General features: G+C 37.1%; 1 protein-coding gene across 10 annotated transcripts in view; it reads right to left on the reverse strand.

Moving 5' to 3' along the window:
• The window catches only part of Neo1 (neogenin), a 161,936-nt gene that overhangs the window by 86,283 nt on the left and 51,699 nt on the right, over nt 1-23,954 (reverse strand). For all 10 annotated transcript variants that reach the window (NM_001042752.1, NM_008684.2, XM_030244107.1 and 7 more), the window contains exons 4-5: nt 21,115-21,268; nt 17,664-17,800 (exon numbers count right to left, since the gene is read on the reverse strand). In NM_001042752.1, the coding sequence (NP_001036217.1) occupies nt 17,664-17,800; nt 21,115-21,268 (291 nt within the window). The remainder of the gene's footprint in view (nt 1-17,663; nt 17,801-21,114; nt 21,269-23,954) is intronic.

Genomic DNA, 23,954 nt, shown 5'->3' on the forward strand with positions numbered 1-23,954 from the left:
CTACAAAACACAGCAAAATGGATTTTAAAAATTAAATTAATCATTTTAATATACATTTTCAGTAAGAAAATCATAAACAGTGTCTACCATTTACTTTTCCCTTTCATGAATTATTTTAAAAAACAAAACAAAAAAACCTTCTCTGGATTTTAACTACTCTTTATATAGTACTCATACCAATTAGAGATAATGTGAGAGCAGATGTTTGTGGTTAGGAAGTTAAGCAGATAACCAGAGAACAAATGAATCAATTACCATAAGAAAATAAGTATTACAGTGGAAGATTATGTATTTTGTTACCAAAGAGATAATTAAGCTTCAAATTCTCTATAACAGTTCTCTATCCCTTCTATTACCACCATCATTACACGGGTAATTTTGATTGCTAAATACACACATAAAATGTTAATATGAAAACAAACATTATACTTCCAAAATTCATTTGCTAACAAACAAACAAACTAGCTTAATTCCACCACTGTTGAATGATGCTGGAACTTGGCACCCAATTCAAACAGAAAATTATATTGTGTTGGCCAACAACAAAGTTTCATGGTTACTTCATTTTGCTGTAATTTGGGAGTTAATGGTTTTCATGTACATTAGCTCTCCAATGCTGGTGCTTTCAGTTTAGTACTAAAATTCTCATACATCACTTTAACTAGAAAAACAAAATAATTTGTGTCCACTTATGTTAGTTAAACTGTATACTTGATGTTCTTAAGCTTTTTCTACAATTCACAAATTGACATCACCCAAATCTTTAAAAAACAGTTGACAAAATAGACCAAGACCTCGCCCAAGCGCTTAAGTCTGAAATCCTTTTAGAGATTTCACTTGACAGTGTATTTGTAAATCTGCTAAAAGTATGCATCCATGCATGCATGTGCGCACGCGCACGCGCGTGCGCGCGCGCGCACACACACACACACACACACACACACACACACAGACACACACACACACACCATTTCCAGAGAAAGCTTCCCAATGCACCAAAGGTAAATAGGTCTCCTGTATTCCAAGAAAGACTGCGACATCCATTCTGCAGGAACCTTACCATGAAATTGCCACTAGACTTTAATATCCTGCCCTTTTCTCAGGCCCATATTTACAATTCCATTCTCACTCCATTTCCCTAGCCCATTCTTCCCAATTTAGCTGACAAGTAGACATCCTACAGATCCCAATTTAAAGCATTTCCTTAAAGAAGCATTGTCTCCATAGGCACATCTTCTCTAGCACCCACCCCTCACTGCCTCATCTACCACTGAAAACAAAGTAGCCTAAATTATGCTGCAGAAAGTAATCAATTATTATCTAAAGCTCTACTAATCAGAACTATCAGAGAATTAGATGGTAAGCTTCTTCCCCCAAAATGTGTGTCAAGGATTCAATGTTTTTATGCTAGTTTTTCATAAGTCTTTTTCCTATAATTTTAACAGACATCATCCTTTTTTTAACCAGATAGATGGATGCATTTCTGTAATTTGTGTCCCTATCTTAATATATTCCTTACACCAAATAAATTATATATGTATAAAATATTTAATGATTACACAGACACAGACCTAAGGCAGCAAGATTAGAAAGCATGATTTAAGTGTCTTTGAAGAAAGGCCTAAGTATGATACTACATCAGAGACAAAAAACATTAAGTATGTTCAACTTTGAATATTGTTAAATATGCATTAGGTATTCACTTTCCTGACACAAATAAATCCCCAAGTTCCTTAGATGATGGTTTCTTTTGTTTTAATGAGTCAACTCTTGTAGCACTCTAAGACTGCCTCAGGAAGGGAGCTAGTTGCCATAGGAACCAACCAAAATTAGACAGAACTTTTAGTACCAGGCCCTAACCTGAAAGGAGATGAAGGCTGAATTCTTACCAATGGAGATTGATATAATCAATCATTTCTATGTAATGAAACATCCATTAAAACCCCTCAAAAAACAAAGTTCTGGAGATCTTCTAGGCAGCTCAATGTGTTCCTGAAGGGTGTTGTGCTTAGAGAAGGCACATGACTCTGGGGTCCCTACCCATGTACTTAGCTCAATGCCTTTTTCATTTTAAAAATATACTTGGTATTTCATTCATAATAAATGAGTAAGTATAAGTTGAATGTTTCCTTGAGTTCTTGAGCCACTGTAACAAGCTAATGTAACCCAAAGAGGTAGTCATGGGAACCTTAACTTAAAGTTGGTTAGTCAGAAGTTCAGGAGGTCTAGACTTGTGACGGACTTCTCTGAACTGGAGAGAAAAGTCATGGAGAATTGAGTCCCCAGCCTGTAGGATCTGATGTCATCTCTAAATAGTACCAGAACATGTTAGGCTAACAAAGGTAGGAGAAACAAACACGCTCATTGGAATGATAAAACAGAGACAATCTATGCTGGGTAATTTACTTAACTGCTATGCAAAACCAAAATTGCATATATTCTTTGATCCAGTAATTTTACCCCACAAGATCAATACAACAGATATACTGACACTATTACATAAATAGATGATAATAGTCTCTGAACTATGTTTGAAATGCTAACAGGCTGGGGACCACCAAATAGTAAACTACTGTATTATTTTTGTGTATGGCTTTTTGTTGTTGTTGTTTTGAGAAAGGATCTTGTTGTATGGTCTAAATAGGCCTTAATCTGTTTCCCTGAGTACAAAATGATAGGAATGTGCCTGCCACCAAGACAAGCTGCGACATCTATGTACAATCCACTAAGAATGCTTATGCTTGGGCCCTAATAGCTCCTTATGATAGTAGGTGGTGAACTGGCTGATTTCCGGAATTGCTGAGATCACACAAAGACAAGGGAAACTGAGCTACACATTTAGTGGGGTCACTGAGAAAGAAGCATCTACACGGTGTGCCAAGACTGTTGTCTATACTTAAGCTGTCGTAAGAACAGCTTCCAGGGACATTCCCTCAGCCCACTCTATTAACTGGACTCAACAGAGAGATGCCAACGTATAGGCTTACATTCACTTGAACAAATCTTAAAGAGTGAGTTAAAAACCAAGCTGGCTTTCTACTTTAACAAAAGGATGACTTGCAAGATCACTGACCCAAGGAAACAAAACAGAGCCAAGACAAGCATTACATAAGTCAGTTTTTAAAAAGTATTATTTTCCTAGACTTTTGTAATGTTTGTAGTATGTATCATCTAAACAAACAAACAAACAAACAAACAAACCCTAATCTGTTATCATTTTCTCATTTAAACAACTACTCATTTTGGTACTTCTGGTATTCATTTTCTTAGGCAAAGTTTTCAAAATAGCTTTCAGTCTATATCCCAGCAAACTTGGATCTGTCCCTGATGACAACCATCTCTTAAGGCTGCCTGCTAACCGTTCATGCTCTTGCTGCGTATGCCTGTTTACTTGAACAGGCATAGACTACTTTTAGAAGAATAGAAGAGAAGCCAACAGCAATGGCGTTTCCATGGAGGGAGTCTGGGACAAAGGTGATCTTTCATTACATATCCTTGAATTTTCTCTGCATATATTGCCTATTAAAATGTTTAAGTAAGGGGCTGGAGAGATGGCTCAGCAGTTAAGAGCACTGACTGCTCTTCTAGAGGTCCTGAGTTCAAATCCCAGAAACCACATGGTGGCTCACAAACATCCATAATGAGATCTGATGCCCTCTTCTGGTGTGTCTGGAGAGTGACAATGTACTCACAAATAATTAAGTCTTTAAAAAATAATAAAAATGTTTAATTAAAAATAATAAAACTAGGGATATAAATATACTCCTTGTTAAAACACTCTCTGAAAGAGTTGTCATTTTTCAAACTAATCAACAAATTCAATAAACTGTCATTCAAACTGTCAAGAGAATTTTAACAAAACTTGACAAACTGAATTCAGAAGTCAGATGGAAGGAAATATATGGGGACAGAAAGCTTTGAGAGAGCGATAGAAAGGGAACTTCCTCATAAAATGTCAGTCACTGAGACTGGGGTTAATATAATGAAAGCCTCCTTTAAGTAAAACAGCATTTGGAAATAAGCTATAGAGAGCTGTAGTACACAGGTGACATCCAAATAAATAGAGACAATAATACTATTGGAGCAACAGATAATCCATTTGGAAAAAAATAAAGTCAGATTTTTACCCATTACCACATGCAAAATCAAAACCAAGGCACATTAAAGACCAAAAGGTAAAGTATAAATTATCAGAAGAAAACAGAAGATAACTTCATTAACATGAAGGGGGTAACCAAAGCAAAATTTAATTACAGAAAGAATAAAGTGTCATATCTGACTATATATTATGATGAAGTTGGTGGTGGTAGTGGTAATAATGACTTCTGGTTGGTTTGCCTGTTTGTTAAGAGATAAGGTCTCTTCTACCCAGGTGGGCCTTTGACTTGTTATGATGACCCTGGTGTCTTGGGCACTCCTGGCCTTCACCATCCAAATTACAGTCATATACTAGGAATAAAAGTTTTTTTTTTTTTAATGGTAATATATACCTCAGAATTAAAACACTGAAGTTAATGGTTCTTTATTTCTGGGTGCCAAAATTTGGAAACAACCTAAATGTCTTTCAAAAGACAGAGAAACAACCATGATATATTTACATAATATGTTTCTTAATAAAATGGTAAGAAACTGCTGATAATTCCAACAACGTGGCTAAGTCTGATATTTAAAAAAAAACTAGATCAAAACGAGATGGTAGTGGGGACCACACATAAAATGCTAGAATATTCAAGCCATCTATATCGACTAAAGTATTTCAACAGTTATTCAAAGATGAAAGTATGAAAGACACATGGGAGAGATTAGCAAGAGGCGTTAGAAAACTTGGGAGTGATAACTGCTAATTATCCTGACTGTTGTGATATTTTCATGGGTATATACATATTAAACATTAAATTTATACCTTACATATGTATTATTTTTGTTTCAATTGTACAGAATATAACCTCATTACTGGTGGGTAGGAGAAGTAATCCCATTTACCTGAAGGGTGTTTTGGAAAGATGTAGCAATGCTTAACATAAATACCTTTTACTTTAGTAATGCCAGTTGTGATGGTTAATCTTGGTTGTCAACTTGACATCTGCTATTAACTAAAACCCAAGCATCTGGGCAAACCTCTAGAGGGTTCTCCTTGAATTATTTGAGGTGGAAGATTCATCCTAAATCTGGGCTACAATGTAGTGGGTTGGTCTGATGCTGCTTCTATTTTTTTTTAAATTTATTTTTATTTATTTACTTACTTACTTTACATCCCGCTCACTGCCCCCTTTCTCTCTTACCCCCGAACAATCCTTCTCCCATCTCCTCCTCTCCTTCTTCTCTGAGCAGGTGGGGGCATCCCTGGGTTATCCCCCCACCCCCACCCCCGGCACTTCAAGTTTCTGTGAGTCTCCCACTGAGGCCAGACAAAGCAGCCCACCTAAAAAAACATAACCCACATATAGGCAACAGCTTTTTGGATAACCCCTGATTCCTGTTGTTTGGGACCCACATGAAGACCAAGCTGCACATCTGCTACATGAGTGGGGAGTCCTAGGTCCAGCCTGTGTATGCTCTTTGGTTGGTGGTTCAGACTCAGACTCTCAAATCCAGGCTAGTTGACTCTGTTGGTCTTCCTGTGGAGTTCCCGTCCCCTTTGGGACCGAAATCCTTCCTTCTATTTTTCTATAAGAGTCCCCAAGCTCCATCCACCATTTGACTGTGGATGTCTCTGTCTGAGTCAGCTGCTTTGTGGTGCCTTTCAGAGGACAACATGCTCCTGTCTGCACTGGAAACAACCTAGATGTCTCTCAATTGAAGAATGGAAAAAGAAAATGTGGTATATCTACCCCATGGAATACTATTCAGCTATTAAAAAAACCAAAGACATCATGAATTTTGCAGGCATATTGTTGGAACTTGAGAATATTATCCTGAGTGAGGTAACCCAGACCGAAAAATACATTCATGGTATCTACTCATTTGTAAGTAGATATTAGCCATAAAATACAGGTACCATGCTACACTCCCAAGACCCAAAGAAGCTAAACAAGAAGGGAGGCCCAAGTGAGGAAGCTTGACTCTCACTTAGAAGGGGAAATAAAATAGTCGTAAGAGGCAGATGGAGGAAAGGAACTGGGAGGGAGGAGTAATGGGGAGGGAAATGGAGGAGGCTCAGGACAGGAAAGATGACTAGATGGCCATGAAAATGAATGGAAATCTGCAACTGACAGAAGTGAGGAGGTGGGGGTATCTCCAGGATAAGATGGAAACGTGGAGGCATCCAAGAATCAATAGGGGTCACTTAGCTGTGCCTCACAACATTGGGGATATGGAAACTGAAGAGGCAACTCCTATAGCCAGGCAGGAACCCCAGTGGAGTGATAGAGATACCAACCTACCCACAAAACTTGCAACCCAAAATTTATCCTGTCTACAAGAAATGCAGGCATGGGGAATACAGCAGAGACTGAGGGAATAACAAACCAATAATCAGCCCAACTTGAGACTCACCCCATGGGTAAGGACCAATCCCTTACAGGATTAATGATACTCTGTTAAGCTTGCAGACAGGAGCGTGCTGTCCTCAGAGAGGCTCCACCCAGCAGCTACTTGTATTCTAATGCTAATTTTGAGCCCCCAAAACGTGGTTGTCCCAGAGAGAAGAGAATCTGCACATAAACCCAAGTGATAGGGTGACCTTAACCTCAAGGTGACTGGTAAATACTTGACTGATAAGTAAAGACTTGAACAGCCAGTAGCTGGGCAGAAGAGACACATGTAGGTTTTAGGATTCTTGGGCTTGGGATCTGAGAAGAACCATGAGGGGAGAAAAGGTCAATGGACAGAATCCACCATGGGCTAGGTGAGTTCAAGAAAACAGGCTCTGGGGGCTGACCAATTAGAGTTAAGAGAAGCCCAGATGAAACCTAGTAAGTAATAACTCAGGGTTATTCATAGGAAAGTAGCTTCTAATAGCATAGAGGGTAGATCTCTACCCAGCTCTTGTGCTGTTTAAGGCTCATTGTAAATATAAAGGTTGTGTGTGTCTTTTATCCGGAAACTGAATGGTCAAAAGCGGGGTAGAAACCCTGGGTCTGAATTAAAAATTTCTATACCACCACACCTTTTTTTGGTGGCAGCCCACTCAAAAGGACATGGAAAGGGAAAGTTTGTTTTGCCTGCTTGGCTTCACTCTGGATAGCAAGTTCATCTATACTGTTCTCAAGACATCCCTTCATTGGTACTAGAAATCTATTTCTTCAGGATTCCAACATTAGACCAAAAATTAGAACCTTGCTAGGACTTTCTTGGGGATTTCAGCACCAGATTAGGACTGCTTGAGACATCCAATCTCATGGACTGAACGCCTTCCACACCCTTAGCCTCAGGAGACAGCCATTCAGACCATAGCCTATAAGCCTCTCTAATAAACTCCCTTCATATATGTAATATTAATTCATACTAATACATAATTACTAGTTCTGTTTCTTTTGAAAAACCAAGCAGTCTTTGGAGGGGGGAAAAACATCACAAAAGGGTAACAAATAGGTAATATAACTGGGCATATACAAAGACATTAAAAACCATGTTACTTAGAGAGGCTCTAGGAACCATTAACTATGAAGCCTGAATAAGCAAATGAGCAGTCTAGACTGCTATTTTTACCAACTAAGCAGTCCAGTTTTATAAATAAAATCATAATTCAGAAGTAGCTACCACTAATCAGTTAAGCAGTCAATGACTGCTATTTTGCTGTAATAGCAGAGCTGAGTAGTTTCAACAGCTGTAGCAGGGCCATTAAGAGTAACATTTTTACTAATTGTTAGTCTGCTAGAAGGTTATTAGATATGATGAAAATTTATGTCACTATGTAAAATTGTATGTTGCTGTAGAAAGAAACATGATAGACAACAGGAAAAAATGCAAAAAGATGAATAGTATGATTTCACTTTAAGAAAAACACGAACTTGTTTATAAATACTTTAAAATATGTAAACTGTAAGAGCAAAGGCAGTATTTCTGGTTGGTGAAATGAAAGGTGGCTTTTTTTACTAGTACTTTTCAGTGTTATTCTTATAATCTGAAAAAAGTAATTATTCTTTTGTAGTATCAGTTTATAACCTAGAGAAATGATTTCGTAACTGCATTAGAAAACACTGAATATATGTAATTCCCAAAACACATCCAATGAACTACTCAAGTTCTCATCTCCAAAGAAGAACCTGTGTTCTTAACATCTTCTCTATCAATCTGATACTGGCATTTTTTTTTTAACTCTTCGCCATCAATGAAAATTCCCCAAATAGGTATACTATACAAAAAATACTTTACTAGTTTTCCATATGCAAATTTAAGTCTTTTTTTTTTTTTAATTACACATAGTGACTGAAAAATTAGCATTTTAGCTCTTAGGAATTGCTTCTATCATTGAATTTTCTGTTCAAGATAAGCTTCAATAGTTGAATACAAAGCAGAACATTCATTTTTCAAAATGTTTTGACTTCAACAATAAGTTCAGTCCAGTGAGCATTGCCAATTCTGGCAGACACTAAAGGAAGGGAGACATTCAAGAATCTTAGATTGTTAAATAAACCCTCTTTAGATTAATTTACTTTAGTGGTTAGCATTTACTAGCAATCCCAAACAAGACCAGTGATAAATAGTCTTTCCAACTAGAGCAGACAATTCCTACTCCTTTGTCAAGATGACTCATTGATGCGTCCAGAAAATAAAATTCCAGAAGTATAGGACAGAAAATAGTGCATCTCTGGTGGTACGGTAGGCACTGCTTTGTAAAGACAAATGTGCTTTCTGTGTATTGGATCACAGCATAAAATTCCTATTTGGAGTAGCTTAAAAGTCACTGAGAAAGATCAAAGAACAAAGACTCCTAAAGTTATCACCAGGAATCAGAAGTTCTGGGATTTTACATTAGAATTTCTAGTATGCTTTTAGGTATATGATCTTGGGGAGAATCACTCTGCCTTAGAAGGATGTCAAGCATATGTGAAAATGTATTCTTGCTGATAGGAAAGATAATTTAGATAATTTTCAGGCATATTCATGTAATTATATATAATCCATAACAAATATGGATTACACTATGGAAAGAAAATTGCTTGGTGTTACTTCTACTATAATTAAAGTTCTTGGCAAATCAAAATGGCTCATAGTTCCAATATTCTACCCATTCCAATGTTTTCAAATGCAGCAATATTCAGCATCACAATGAAAAAGTTTAAGGAGCTAATATAACCTGGTGGCTTTCAGAAGCTTGGTCAATCATCAGCTCAACAACCATGTTTCTCTACGGTGTTTTAAAAAGAAAATTATTTTGTTCAATATAAGCTGTAAATTAGGTACTTAAACATGCACTTTACTTCATCTTTTTACAACATTAAAAATAAAACATGAACAAATGAAGCACAGTTCTCTTATACTCGCATGGTACCAATCACTGCAGGCTAAGAAGTACTGAGGATAGTTATGCCTTGGACCTATATAACCTGCGTGTATTTTACTTTCTCACTTGAATATACTGGGGTAATGCCTGAGAAACTCTATAGTTCTATTGACTTGGACCTCAAGCAGGGCCATGTGGGAAGTAAAATTCTTTATGGATGATTTGACAACGCAGGAATTTGACTCTGTAATTTAAAGACTCATAAAAAGATGACTACCACTACGACTGTAAATTCTGAGTGTCAACATGACTGGGCAACAGGGTGCTCAGGTACCTAGTTAATGTTATCTTTCTGTGTCTGTGAAGATGTTCCAGAGGGGGATGTCTGTATTGTATGGAGAAAAGAAAGCTCTCACCAATGCATGCGTATCATCCAATCCACCAAAACCAAAAAGCAAAGTAAGGTTGAACTTGCCTTCTACCTGTTTGTGCAGAGACTCTCAGCACTTCTTGCCCTTAGCACTTCCTGGATTCTAGACTTTTATTCATATTAACACAGCATGCACTAATCAGACCAATCACACTGCTATGGCTCTCCTAAGTCTCTCACCACCGCAGATCGATCATGGGACTCCTCACTTGGCCTCCAGTTTTATGAGCCAGTATTTTTCAGCAAGTCTTTTCCCTCTTTACCTACATTTGTATTACCTACTGGTTGTTTCTCTGGGAAACCTTAATATTCTATTTAGATAATTTACTATAGGTCCAGTTATTAAATACTTCAAATAGACAAAAATTTATTTATAAATTAGATATTTCAGATATTTAAGAGAATTTAAATGGGCTACAGTGAGAAAAATGTCAAATCATAAGCAAAAAAAATGGAAATGATAAAAGCTAAAATTTATCTACTTCTAAATACATAAACCTTGAAATTCTATCAATATTTGATGTTAGGTTTTTATTTATTATATGTAAGTACACTGTAGCTGTCTTCAGACACTCCAGAAGAGGGCGCCAGATCTCATTACGGATGGTTGTGAACCACCATGTGGTTGCTAAAATTTGAACTCAGGACCTTTGGAAGAACAGTCAGTGCTCTTAACTGCTGAGCCATCTCTCCAGCTGCCCCCCACTAGTTTTTATTTCTATTGTCTATTTCTTTTGGTTATCAACAGAAAACTCCCTAATACAGGATTTTAAGAATTCTCCTTGATATGGCTATTTTACATATTATGTACACAGGAAGGCATCATTTTAGAAAATATCTCACAAAGAAAGATATTAGACTACCTTTACTGTTAACAGACAGAAAGGTACTCAGCACCACTAATCACCACAGAAACATAAATTGAAACCATACAGAATTGTGTGTATACTCAAGTACAATGAATGAAATTATAAAGGCTGGAAAACTAACTGCTGGCTAGGATATACAGCCACCAGAATATACACTGTTGGCAGAATGTAAACTGGTCCTATTACTTTGAGAAGTCTGGTATAGAATAAGTACCAATTTAAAAAATCAGCTGTTAATAAATACAGCATGGATGAATCCCAAATATGTTATGCTTTGTGAAATAAGTCTTCTACAACAGCAGCAGATGATACAAATGCTTTTATGGGAAGCAAACTAATTTATACTGGAAAGCTCACAAGAGTAGATGCTTTGAGCGCAGTAAGGGATGAGAAGTGGCATGCAGAAATTTCCACTATGATGGTAATACTTCTGTCCTTATAGATATCTCGGTTGTACAAGAAGGTGCAACTGATGGAGCTCATGAACAGCAAACTTAATATTTATGTATTCAAAAGAAGAGAAAACTACAGACAAAATATTAAATTCTTGGGACCAAAACACATGACTTGCCGGGAGGTGGTGGCGCACGCCTTTACTACCAGCATTCAGGAGGCAGAGGCAGGTGGATCCTTGAGTTTGAGGCCAGCCTGGTCTACAGAGTGAGTTCCAGGATACCCAGGGCTACACTGAGAAACCCTGTATCAAAACAACAACAAAAGCCCAAACAAACAAAAAGGACACGGCGCAGGAAGTAAGAGTACTTGTTGCTTTTGAAGGACCCAGATTTGATTCCCAGCACCCACATGGTGGCTCATAGCCATCCACAGCTCCAGCTCCCGAGGATAGGATGCCTCCAGACACCAGGCACACATATGTTGCCCAGACAGACATGCAGGTAAAATACTCATAGACATAAAATAAAATAAATAAATCTAAAAAAATTCTCTTAGAATATTAAAATTGTAGATAATGATATGAATGCTGGGTTCTCTGAACAACTTTAAAAATTTATCAGAAATGACATTGATGGGTAGAATGATGGTTAATTGATAAAGCAATTATAATTAAAGATAGCTATAAAGTTATTTAAACATTTTATTATAAAATTTATTATAAAAATTTCTTTTTTTTTCAATTTTTTATTAGATATTTTCTTCATTTACATTTCAAATGCTATCCCAAAAGTCCCCTATACCCTCCCCTCGCCCTGCTCCCCTACCCACTCACTCCCACTTCTTGGCCCTGGCGTTCCCCTGTACTGAGGCATATAAAGTTTGCAAGACCAAGGGGCCTCTCTTCCCAATGATGGCCTACTAGGCCATCTCCTGCTACATATGCAGCTAGAGACATGAACTCTGGGGGTACTGATTAGTTCATATTGTTGTTCCACCTATAGGGTTGCAGACCCCTTCAGCTCCTTGGTTACTTTCTCTAGCTTCTCATTTGGGGGCCCTGTGATCCATCCAATAGCTGACTGTGAGCATCCACTTCTGTATTTGCACAGGCCTAGCCTCACACAAGACAGCTACATCAGGGTCCTTTCAGCAAAATCTTGCTGGCATATGCAATAGTGTCTGTGTTTGGTGGCTGATTATGGGATGGATCCCCGGGTGGGGTAGTCTCTGGATGGTCCATCCTTTCATCTTAGCTCCAAACTTTAACTCCTTCCATGGGTATTTTGTTCCCTATTCTAAGGAGGACTAGCATTGACTAGTAAGTCCCTTGATGGGCTCTATACACTACCTTATAAAATCTGTGTTTTATGCAGCATCTAAGAAAGTCAATGACTGACAACGAAATATTGGCTGATCGTCATGAAGGAGATGGGAAGAAAAGAGAAGGTCAGTTTCTTAATGTGGCTAGAGGTTTAAAAAACAAAAAACAAAACAAGATGAGTAATAGGAGGGCGGTATGAGGCTGTGGCTTGAAGGAAGATGGTGGACGGACTGGAGATACAGCTCAGTGACTAAAAGCATTGGCTGCTCTTTCTGAGGACTGGGTTTGATTCTCAGAATCACCCATGTACAGTCCAGGGTATCTGCTGCTCTTCTGGCCTCACACATAGTACACAGAGACATAACACTCATATCCATTTCTAAAATTTAAAATAATAATAAAAAAGATGATTGAAACATTAGCAGTAGATCAGTCACAATATTAATATTGCCATGAAAATGGCTAATTCAGAAATTGTCAATTTGTTCCCAGAAACCAGAAATGGAAAATTTTCTTTTGGGAGTACGTGGAGTTGATCACACACTATTACAAATGCAACTCATGACCCTTATCATCTGTTATCAACAATCTGAGATGGCAGGAAATACACAACCAGCTAATTCACGTCATAGCATGAGTCGAAATCCCAAGCGTTAATGGTAAGATAGTAAATGTGAAATATTTAACAGATGAAAAATGAACTTATAACCTTTACTGCATTAACAACCACTGTCATTTCCTACAGCTATAACTTTTTAAAAAATAACAAGTCATACAAATGTGACTGAATTTATATATACATATAGAGACACAGGTGCATATATCCCCAATTATTTCTCATAAGCTATTTTCCCCATCAAGGAAATAAAATACTTTCAGTTATGGGATGAGGCTCAAAACAAAATTTTCCAAATGGTTTTTGTTGTACACAATGACGGAGAAATGACCTCACATGATACCCATGAAAAGCACAGCTTGAACTCCACTCTCCAGAGTAGAAACAAGGCCTTAGCACAGCAGAAGCTTGGTACTTAAAAAAAAAAATTATAGAATTTGCCTGTTTCAAATATTATAAAATAAAATTATATTCTTTGTGCCTAGTTTCTTTTAAAAGTGCTTCTGAGATTTTTTAAAAACGCTTTTCAATATAAAGGTGGCGTGCCTGTTTCCACTCCTGACACAATGCCATGCTGGATTCTGGTGGGCATCTGCATCATTACCAGTTTGAGTTCCTAGAATAAATACGGCAGGAACACTGTCGGGCATGACTTTTAGTGCCAGTGTCTGTTCACGTGTTATAAGCATTCTTCCCTGTACCACAGTATTAGCTTTATGTTCAGTTTTAATAAATTCTGCCAAACAGGTTTCTTGTTTTTGTAAACTGGGAATCAAAGACAAATGTAATCTCTAGTTCTTTAAAGAGTATTTTAAAATGTTATCAGTGTATATACCTATCAATAGTTTATTAAAGTCTCTAGTTATCCTCAACCTAACACCAGATAGTGTAAGCCTTTTGACTTAGCACCTGTGTAAATAGACAAATTTACCAAATTTGTTGGGAGCCTTGTCTGAAGTTTGGTTTTGCTGACAGTCTGTTTTAATGCCTTTCCCCCAACCCCTCCACTAACTTTTACTTAACACTTCCTTGTTTTCTATTTTCTTTGGTTTAAATTTGCTACTTTTAGCAGTTTTGAGGTTAATGTTATAATTGCTGCTGCGCCTTTCTCTCTCTCTGTCTCTCTCTCCCTCTGTCTCTCTCTCTCTCTCTCCCCCCCCACACACACAGACTACAAACTTCCCTCAACTTTTGCTAGTTTCTATCTATATTAGTTTATACTATTTTCTAAATTTTGTTATTAATTCCCTTTCTAACTCATGAACTGAAAGATTATTCACATAAAGCAATATACCCTCACACAATGAAACAGTACTATTTAGTTGCTGTACATCATCATGATAATGTCTGTAGTTTTTATTTTTTACAATTTAGCCCAGGACTTTTGAACACTAGGCAAACAGTTTATGACTGAGCTATAACTCCACCCATACAAATGTCAACTAGGTCAAATTATTACCTGTCCTGTTTAGTTGTATTTTAAGTATTTTTTTTGTTTGTACTTATTTTTAATTTATATAACCTAATAGTTACTAACATGTGATTGCTATGATTAGTTCTGCCTGTTTATAGTCTTGCCAATTTATAGTTTGTATATTTTAATATTACATTATAAATTATATACATTTTTAACTTTTTAAAATTTTCCTGATAGGGTAGCTAATTTAAAACATATTTTTAGGACAGAGCATAATGCCTCACCCTTGTAGTTAAGCCCTTGGGAGGCCTGAAGCAGGTGAATCAGCACAAGTCTCGGCTTAGCCTGGACTACAGAGAGCCTATCTAAAACAAGATCAAAACACTTATTTTTTTTTTTCAGTTAAAATTTCAATTGACAATACTTGTATATATTTATGTAAAATATATTGTTTTGATGTCTATTAGCACAGAATGGATAAATTAAACTAAGATATCTATTACCTTATATATACTTAGTTTTTTATGGTGAGAACACTTAAAATCTATTCTCACAACAATTTTTAAGTAGAGAATACACTGTAACCATTCTTCTTTTTGATTCTATGAGTTTCACTATGCTTGATTCCACTTATAATCAGGTCATGCAGAATTTGTCTTTCTATGCTTATTTCTCTTAGTATAATATCATCAAGGTTCGTTCATGTTATTGCAAATGGCAAGACTTCGTTCTATAAAGCTGTGCTTCCACTGTAACACTTTTGCTGTTCATTCATCCATGATGAATTACTAAATTGATTCTAAGTCTAGCTACTTATGCGCTGTAACCAGCATGGTTGAGTAAACTTAGTTTTTTGACACAATGATTTCATTTCATCTGAACATACAGCCATAAAAAGAACTATTGGATCATACAGTAGTTCTACTGTGTGTGAGGTGGTATCCTATTGAGGATTTAATTTGAATTTCTCTAATGATTACTCACACAATCTAATGATTATTCATAGTTTTGGCTTCATATACCCATGGGCCACTTCTCTGTCTTCAGGAAATGTCTTTTCAGGTCCTTTGAACATATTTAAGCACTGGGTTCTTTTCTTACACTGAACTGAATTCCTTATCTACTCTAGATATTAACCTCTCATCAGATGTATAGTTTGGAAATATTTGCTCTCATTTCGTAGTAGTCGCTCCAAGATTCCTTCATCCTTTCTTGTGCAACTTTCTAATTCCATGAAAGCCTATTTGTTGTTGTTGTTGGTTTTTTTTTTTTTTTTTTTTGCCTGTGCTATTTATAAGTCACATAGAAAAGAAACCAACTAAAACACCTTTTAACCTTTCCAGAAACCTCATGCTTTCTCTCATTTCTCTCAGCAGCTTTACAAAGTCAATCTTAAGTCTTTAATCTACTTTGGGATGACTTTCATATATGATATAAGAGAAGGCTCCAATTTTAGTCTTGTTACAATTTATTAAAGACTACCCTCTTCGTTATTATTGGCAATCAGAAAAGGCAATATACATGGCTTTAAAATATAAACCTTAGAAGTCACGCATCATTTGTATTATACTCTCATTAATTCAAATAACTCAAAACCTACCTGAATTAAAGAACAAGAGACATAAACCCTAGCCCCCAAATAAGAGGGTTATGTGATGCTCAATGTGGTACTAGGAAATGAACTCAGGTCCCCTGGCATTTTCTGGAAGACAAGCTATCCATCTTTACTACCTGAACCAGCTTTCTTGTCCCTGCTTTTCTTAAGATACACTCTTCTACCCAAGATAATATTAAACATAACTCCATTTATTCTTTGTGTTTTCACATTTAGACCCAACTTCATTTTCTTCCAGTTGAAAGTCTACTATTCTTTTAATAGTTTAACACTTAATAATATATTATATATTGTTATATATGTGGGTGTGTGTGCACGCACGGGCCTATCTTTTCCTCCTTGAAAGTGAATTCCTGTATTTATATTTTAAATTGTATAATTGTAACCATTCCAGCAGAACAAAAATATTCTGAAGACAGATATTTGTCTGTAAAAACATATTCTCTTTGACTGTCAAACTAGTAAAAAAAAAATAGCCAAGACACAGAACTCCTCCAGAAAGCTCATTGTGAAGCTTGGTACCTTCCTCGGCTCTGAAGAGGAAGCTTCCGCCCAAGTAGAAATTTCGCACAGTTCTTAGTGTATGCCAGACTATCTGGCAGAAAAGAATGGAGCCCAGATAATGAAGGTCAGTAGTGAATGGCAGGATCCCACCTTAACCAGGACTGCTGAGTCATGCACACCACAAAACCCTAAAGTTTTGTCCATACCCATATGAAGAAAAGTTCCCACGAAGAGAAATAGTGAAGTAAAACCAGAAGCTAACAAGTATGAGAGATGTATTTAATTTGATGCTCCTAACAACAATTTCCGGGTTTGGGGGCATACATAATTCAGGACTTGAGAGGTGGAGGTCACTAGACTTCTTTATTTGTTCTTTGCATTATGGCCACTGAGTAAATCTTCTTTCTCTGCTTTTCACTGTTATTTTTCTCTTTAATTGGCCTGTTGAAGACAGGTGGCTAATCCTCGCTTGTTGGTGCTGCTAGGGTCAGGCTCTGATCCTGACAACTGTGGTCACAGTACTGCAATTAATAGTTGGACTTCATTCTTTTTTATTTCCTATTCTTGTGTCAATAACATGTTGGTCTGCAAGATGGTAAATTTTAATTATGTGAAACTTCTCTACAGTTTTCTCTAACAAACTCATTTCAGAAAGTGCTTTAACTGCTGAAGTGAAGAGGATGAGTTTAGATCCCAGAACCTACACAAACGTCAGGTGCACGTGGCAGCTCATCTGTAATTCCAGCCTTGGAAGGCAGAGACACAGAATCCCCACAGAAAGCTGGGTAGCAAGAGTAACCTCACCAGCAAGCTCTAGATTTGACTAAGAGACTCTGCTATCAGTCTCAGGACTAGACATGCACTCCCCAACATGTGCTCCTCAAACACATGTGAACATGCATACACACATACTGCATACACATATATGAAAAGAAAAATTTCTATTGCTGTATTTGTGAAATGCAGACTCAGAATTTGAATTCAAGTGATACGGTCTAGACGTTTGCATTTTAACGATTATGATGTACTGCCTTTCTCATATTACTGTTAATCAGTAGACCTGGACAGTAAACAACATTTTTAATTTCACAGTAAATATTTACATACCTTGCACAGTAAGCTCCGCCTGAGCTTCAACTGTCTTATTTCCATTATCAGCTATGCAAAAATAAGTCCCAGCATCATCCTCAGTGACATCACTGATCTCCAAGCAACCTCCTGCTAGCAAGACCAACCTGCCAGAGCTGGATTAAACACACAAACAAAACGATACATTTCAGCATGAGGAAAAGAATTCCTATGAGGCTTTTCCCATAATAGCACACAAACACTGTTATAGTGATGGCTACAAGCTGACTAAGATTAACAAAAAAATCATCAGAATTTAATTTGTTTGTTTTGCTCTTATTTTATATGCATAAATGCCACCGTGTACAAATAAATTTTCACAATCTCTGGCACTTCTAGCTATTCCCAAAGAGTTATTACTTTTATGACCAATTCAACTTCCTCCAGTGTATCGCTGTCTCCCTATTCTGGTCGCTTAATGGAAATTATGTATTTTAAAGTTTGCAACCAATCTAAGACCAACTTCACCACAGCTGCGCCATGATGAGATTACTAACAGGAAGAAAAATACAGAGGGCAAAATGTTAACTCAAGCAGCAAGTCACGAGGCGACGAGTCACGAGGTGACGAGTCATGAGGTGACGAGTCACGAGGCGACGAGTCACGAGGTGACGAGTCATGAGGTGGTGCCACCAACTGAAAGTTTCCTATGGTGACCTGGCTAGGAAATAGGAGGTGGGGATAGGGATGGGTTTGTATTTAAAAAAAAAAAAAAAAGACAGGAAGGAAAAGGGAAGGACAGATGCCACTGAGTAACTCCCAGGGTGTGTACTGGGCGCAAATCAGCCAACATCCATCACTCCATTTACAATAAAGATGATGAATACTTTCATAAATCTACGGTGATAGAAGCCTATTTACATAAAAAACAACAATCCTATAACAGAAATAATTGAAAATCAATATTCTCAAATTTTTCTAAAGTTAAAAAGTTTAGTTCATCTGGAGAATTATGAACTAGATCAATAGACAAAGATATCTGAACAAAGCAAGGAATATAAATCTACAGGTATGCAATTAAAGCAGCCACTTAAAGCTTTTTTTTATTTATTTCATTATTTTTTTAATTAGGTATTTATTTCATTTACATTTCCAATGCTATCCCAAAAGCCCCCCCCCCCTCCCCCACCCACTATTTATTTCACTATTGTTTCCAGGCTGGTGCTAACTAGAAATGAAGTCTTGAAAAGTGAAACTCTGAAGAATCCACTCCTGTACTTGATGGTCCTGGAAGCGTGAGCCAGCCATCACACCAGCCATCACACCAGCCATCACACCAGCCATCACACCAGCCATCACACCACCAAGCGTGAGCCATCACACCACCAAGAGCTGTAGTATGGTAAGCAAGCCCTTTCTTTGTCCCTGCACTCAGAACTACGGTCTTCTAAGAGAAGGTATTATCCAATCACTGACATATACTTTGTTGCTGCTCACCTCCTGCTTTAGCACTCATTCTTTGGGTTCCTCTACAAAACCATTTCCACATCCCTCATTCTATCTGCTTTTTTATATTAACATATACGAACAAATTTAAATGTTATCAATTCTAAGACATTTGTTTAAAAAAAAAAACCCTATAGTGATCTTGTGTGTTTGTTTTCAAAGATGTAATAAGGATGCCTAATGCTTACGATACCTTGTTTTTCTACATAGCCCAGCACTATTGAGATTTCTAGACATTTTCCCCTTTAATATTGAAATCTGAAATCTAAGTAATAAATTAGGCATAATCCGCCCACACTTCTCAGGTGCTGGCAAAAACAAAGACATTATGGATAACTACCTACATCCAACCTGAAGGACTTCTCTGTTTTATTACCTATTTCTGTTTCCTCATGTAACACTCAGTAATTCAGCCAAAAACACACTGCTGAACATTTGGCCTCCCCAGATAGAGAGGCCAGGATGGAGAGTGCTGACATCGCAATCTCCTTAAGTCTTGACGTTCTCTGAGGCAGTGACACAAGAAAGCAGCATTTCTCAGATTTTCCTCGACATACTCATAAGTATTTAAGTGCCTAGAGAACTAGAGGCAGAACAACCATGTACTTGTTCTTCAAAGTCTCCTGGTTTAGCCACAGAGTTCATAGAAATATTATTCACCATAATATATTCACGTTGGATTAAAAACCATTTGCTGTCAAAAAAAAAAATCTTCAAATAAAACTGGGGAAACGTGACTTTCCTACCATGATTTGTTTATATTGGTCACTTAGACTCTACCCTGAGAACTACCTTTCTATGAGAACAATTGTCTAATACTCCATATACAATATTAACCCCGTTCTGCCTCTCTCTAATCCCTGGAATACTGTATCTTGAGTTTCTTCAGAGTACTTATTATAACCTGACACATTGTATGTCTACTACTCTCTCATTCTTCTACTCTAAAAGCAAAAACTCTCTTTGCTACTTGGTTCTGAAGACCTAGGAATGTACCTCAAATATCATTCAATACTATTTGTTGAAGTCTTGCAGCAGTCACAGAAATTCTCCCTTCTATTCATTAAATAAAAATCATTCTGTACCTTAGTTATACCTTCATGGTGCTGTGGTGTGATGAACTACGTTTCATTCTAAGTGGGACCTCACATAAAGTATTACTGTAATTGTGCTGCATACATAAATATTGCTTTAGCATGGCTATCAGAAAACTAGTTTATATCTGAGGCATGCATTGCATTTTATATACTGTTCTGAAAGAGCCATTCTCAACCAGGAATGGTTTTGTTCCTCAAGGGACATTTGACAATATCTAGATGTATTCTAGGGTCATCATAACTTGAAAGGGCACTGTAGGTAGAAGACAGGGATGCCAGTAAATTTACAATGCTTGAAGCAGCTGTGTTTTGAAAACAAAGCATACCTAACTATTGAACCATTACTACCACTCCAGGAATTTTTTGAGAAAATACAACTGAGGAAATTACCCATTTCATAAGGAAGAGACAAGGGATGCAGACGATGAGTAGTAACAGAGAAGGCTCTTATACAAGATATATAACTTGTGAACATAGCTTATGGCGTTTTAGGACTTTAGAAAGCAAAACAAAGGCAGCTGTGATAACTGCCTGTAATGCCAGCACTTGGGAAAACGGAAGGCATTATTTACTTAACTAAGCAAAGGAAGAAACTTCCACAGTGCATGTAAGACTGAAAATGACTCAACCTGGTCAGACCTGGCAGCTCATGCAACACTTTAGGGCAATCAGACCTTGCAAGCTAGCTATAATGAAGGTTAACAGCAGCAGCAGCAACATCAACCCCTCTACTGACTGGAAAGCATGCTTTTTCTTTAAACACCATAGACACAACATAAAAATGCCTTTCAAGGATGACATATGAAAACCCCATGTGCTTAAACAAAGCAGTCGATTTTTATGTACTGATACTCCAAATGGCATTAGACTAAGCAGGCAGTATTTACCTTTCTGTGTCAAGCACTTCTTCGTTTTTCATCCATCTAACAACTGGAGCAGGAAGCCCTGAGACAACACATGGCAACACTGCACTCTGACCAGTGACTTTCATCATAGAAGATGGTCGCATCAGAAATACCAAGTCTACAATTTCCTCAGGATCTAGGAATTTAAATGAAAGAATAATTAAGTAAAAGACAAAGCACCTCACAACTTTAGCCATGAAGAACAGCTAATTCCTACTCAGGCTGTGTGGCTTTATGTGACAAAATAAGCAAAACTAACCCAAGAAAATTGTTTGAACAGCAAACGTTTCCCACGTTTTTTTCTACACGTGAAGTACTGTGTAGGTTATTTAGGAGTCTTAGAGATATGTAGGTGACAGTTCCTGCTTACATGGTGCTTTCTGGTCACATGAGGAACACACAACATGAATCTATACAATACCACACGAGGGTACAAACAGCCGAGACTAAACAAACTCAATACCTGTGTGTCCCTTCCTACTGACTCCCTCTCCTTTCTTTTCTTGTGCCTATTATGTCTGAAAGTCTTTCTGAGTTTTCATCTCTTTAAATTAGTCTACCAAGCCTGTCAGAGTAGTTCATGTCATTAATCTCAGGAAGCAGAGATAGGAGGATCTCTGTGAGTTAAGCCAGCCTGGTCTACATAGGGAGTTCCACGTCGGCTAGGAGACTTGTTTTAAAAAAAGAAAATCAAAAACAAAAACAAAATCTATCAATTCTTTGATTTTGTAATGTAGCAACTATCCAGATGCCACTATATTCATATAGCATGTATATGAATTCATTATACATGCTATATTTATAGTTGTCCTCTTGCAGACATATGACATGGCCACACTCCTATTGATAAAAGTTAAGCATTTTACTTTATTAATATTGAAATCTGAGATCACTCTCAGGTAGAGATTTAATTCCTATCCCCAGCCAGGTTACAACCACCAAAATGGTCTTTAAGCCTATCTAGTCAATTAATAATAGTTTTGTAGCCATGGTAACAAGTAAATACTACCTAATAGATGAATAACAATTCATTTCAGTGAATATACTTCTAGAAGCCAATCAGTGACAAGCCCTGCCTTTAAAAGTCAGCCAACCAACAGCTGAGTTGTTGCTTCTAAGGCTGATACTTACCTGTGTCCACCTGTGCAGCCAACACGGAAACCGGCTTGTGATTGAAATAAGACCTCTCTCTTTTAACCAACATGACCTCAAAACTCTGTAGGAGTGCAGAAGGTGGCTGTTCTCCAAGTGACTGTCAAGAAAAGCTCTCTTCGTACTTAAATAAGCAAATATCCAGAATTCTGTTCTTATTTCAAGTACTAAGTTGTGGTTCCATCATTTAAAACCACTAAGCTTTTTTTCCTGGATTAGACTCTAAGGATCTGCTTGAATACTACCTCAGGTGTGGAAAGGAAATACGACCAAGCAAGTCAGGTAGAGCACATTATTATGTAGTAACAGCTTCTTTAATTACACTTGCAATTACTTAGGAATACTTATAAATTTATATCTATAAATGTAGATACATTTAATCAAATTTAACAGAATTAATTAAGCAAATTTTTTACAAATATTTATTGGTTTCTATGTGCCCCAAGATTTTCATTACTCTCATTGAGCTTACATACTAATAATGGAAAAAAAAAAGACAAATTAGACACTGTATATGTATCAGATGTATTAGATACTGTATATGACAATTATGTTGATATATTTTATGGAGGAAAAAGGAAAAAGCATTAGAGGTGAAAAAATAGTTGTCTGAAACAGAGTATCTAAGGGACTCAAATATCATTCAAATATCAAAGTGACATTTGAGCACTGAAGGAAGAGAGTGATCCACACACACAAGATTCTACGCAGAGAGACTATCACATAGAAAAGCTCTAAAGTAAAACATTTGGAACTGTTAGAGAAGCACACACTGGTCACAACTGAGGGGTGAAGAGGAGAAGGAAAAAGAAAGGTAAAGGGGGGAAAAGGTATTAAGATTAAAGGCCAAAACCTTTCACTGTGAATGACATAAAGAGACCATCAGGAAGTGTGCTGTCTAGATTTTATGTCAATCTGACACAAGCTATGGTCATTTGAGAAGAGAAAAACTCAACTGAGAAAGTGCCTCCACCGTGTTAGCCTGTATACAAGCCTGTGGGACATTTCCCTGATTAGTGATTGGTGGAGGGTCCAACTCGCTGTGGGCAATGCCACCCCTGGGCAAGTGGTCCTGAGCTGCAAAAGAAAGCAGGTTGAGCAAGCCACATGTGAGCGTGCCAGTAAGCAGTGTTCCTCTGTGGCTGGACTTTGGTTCCTACCCTGACTTCCCTTAGTGACAGAATGTGACCTGTGAATTTTAAGACAAACTTCTTTCCTAAGTTCTTTTGGTCATAGTGTTTTATCATAGCAATAGAAACCTAGCTGAGACGGAGCAAAGATTGTCTATTTAGAAAACTGATTACTGAGAATACACTAGGATAGGAATTAAAAGGGCAGGGACGGCAACAACAAAAAGAAGCTACATTTAAAAGAAAATCAGTTCAAGGTCCATCAGCAACACCCTCACAAGTGATATCAAGCTCGTAACAGTGGTCTTACACTACAAGCCAGTTCACGTGTTATAAATAAGTCTACAAATTAGTCATACATTTCTATGAACAGGAATCCTAAACAAGTCAGGGACAGCCAAATTATATTTATAATTTGAATCTGAATTACCAAGAATCTTAATACCTTAAACAAGATTCTTTTCAGTAAGACAAAACAAAACAAAACAAAATTAAAAAAAAAAAAAAAACCCTAACTATTAAAAGGTATCCTATTGTGGA

Source organism: Mus musculus, chromosome 9, assembly GCF_000001635.26.
Source record: "Mus musculus strain C57BL/6J chromosome 9, GRCm38.p6 C57BL/6J".
NCBI lineage: Eukaryota > Metazoa > Chordata > Mammalia > Rodentia > Muridae > Mus > Mus musculus.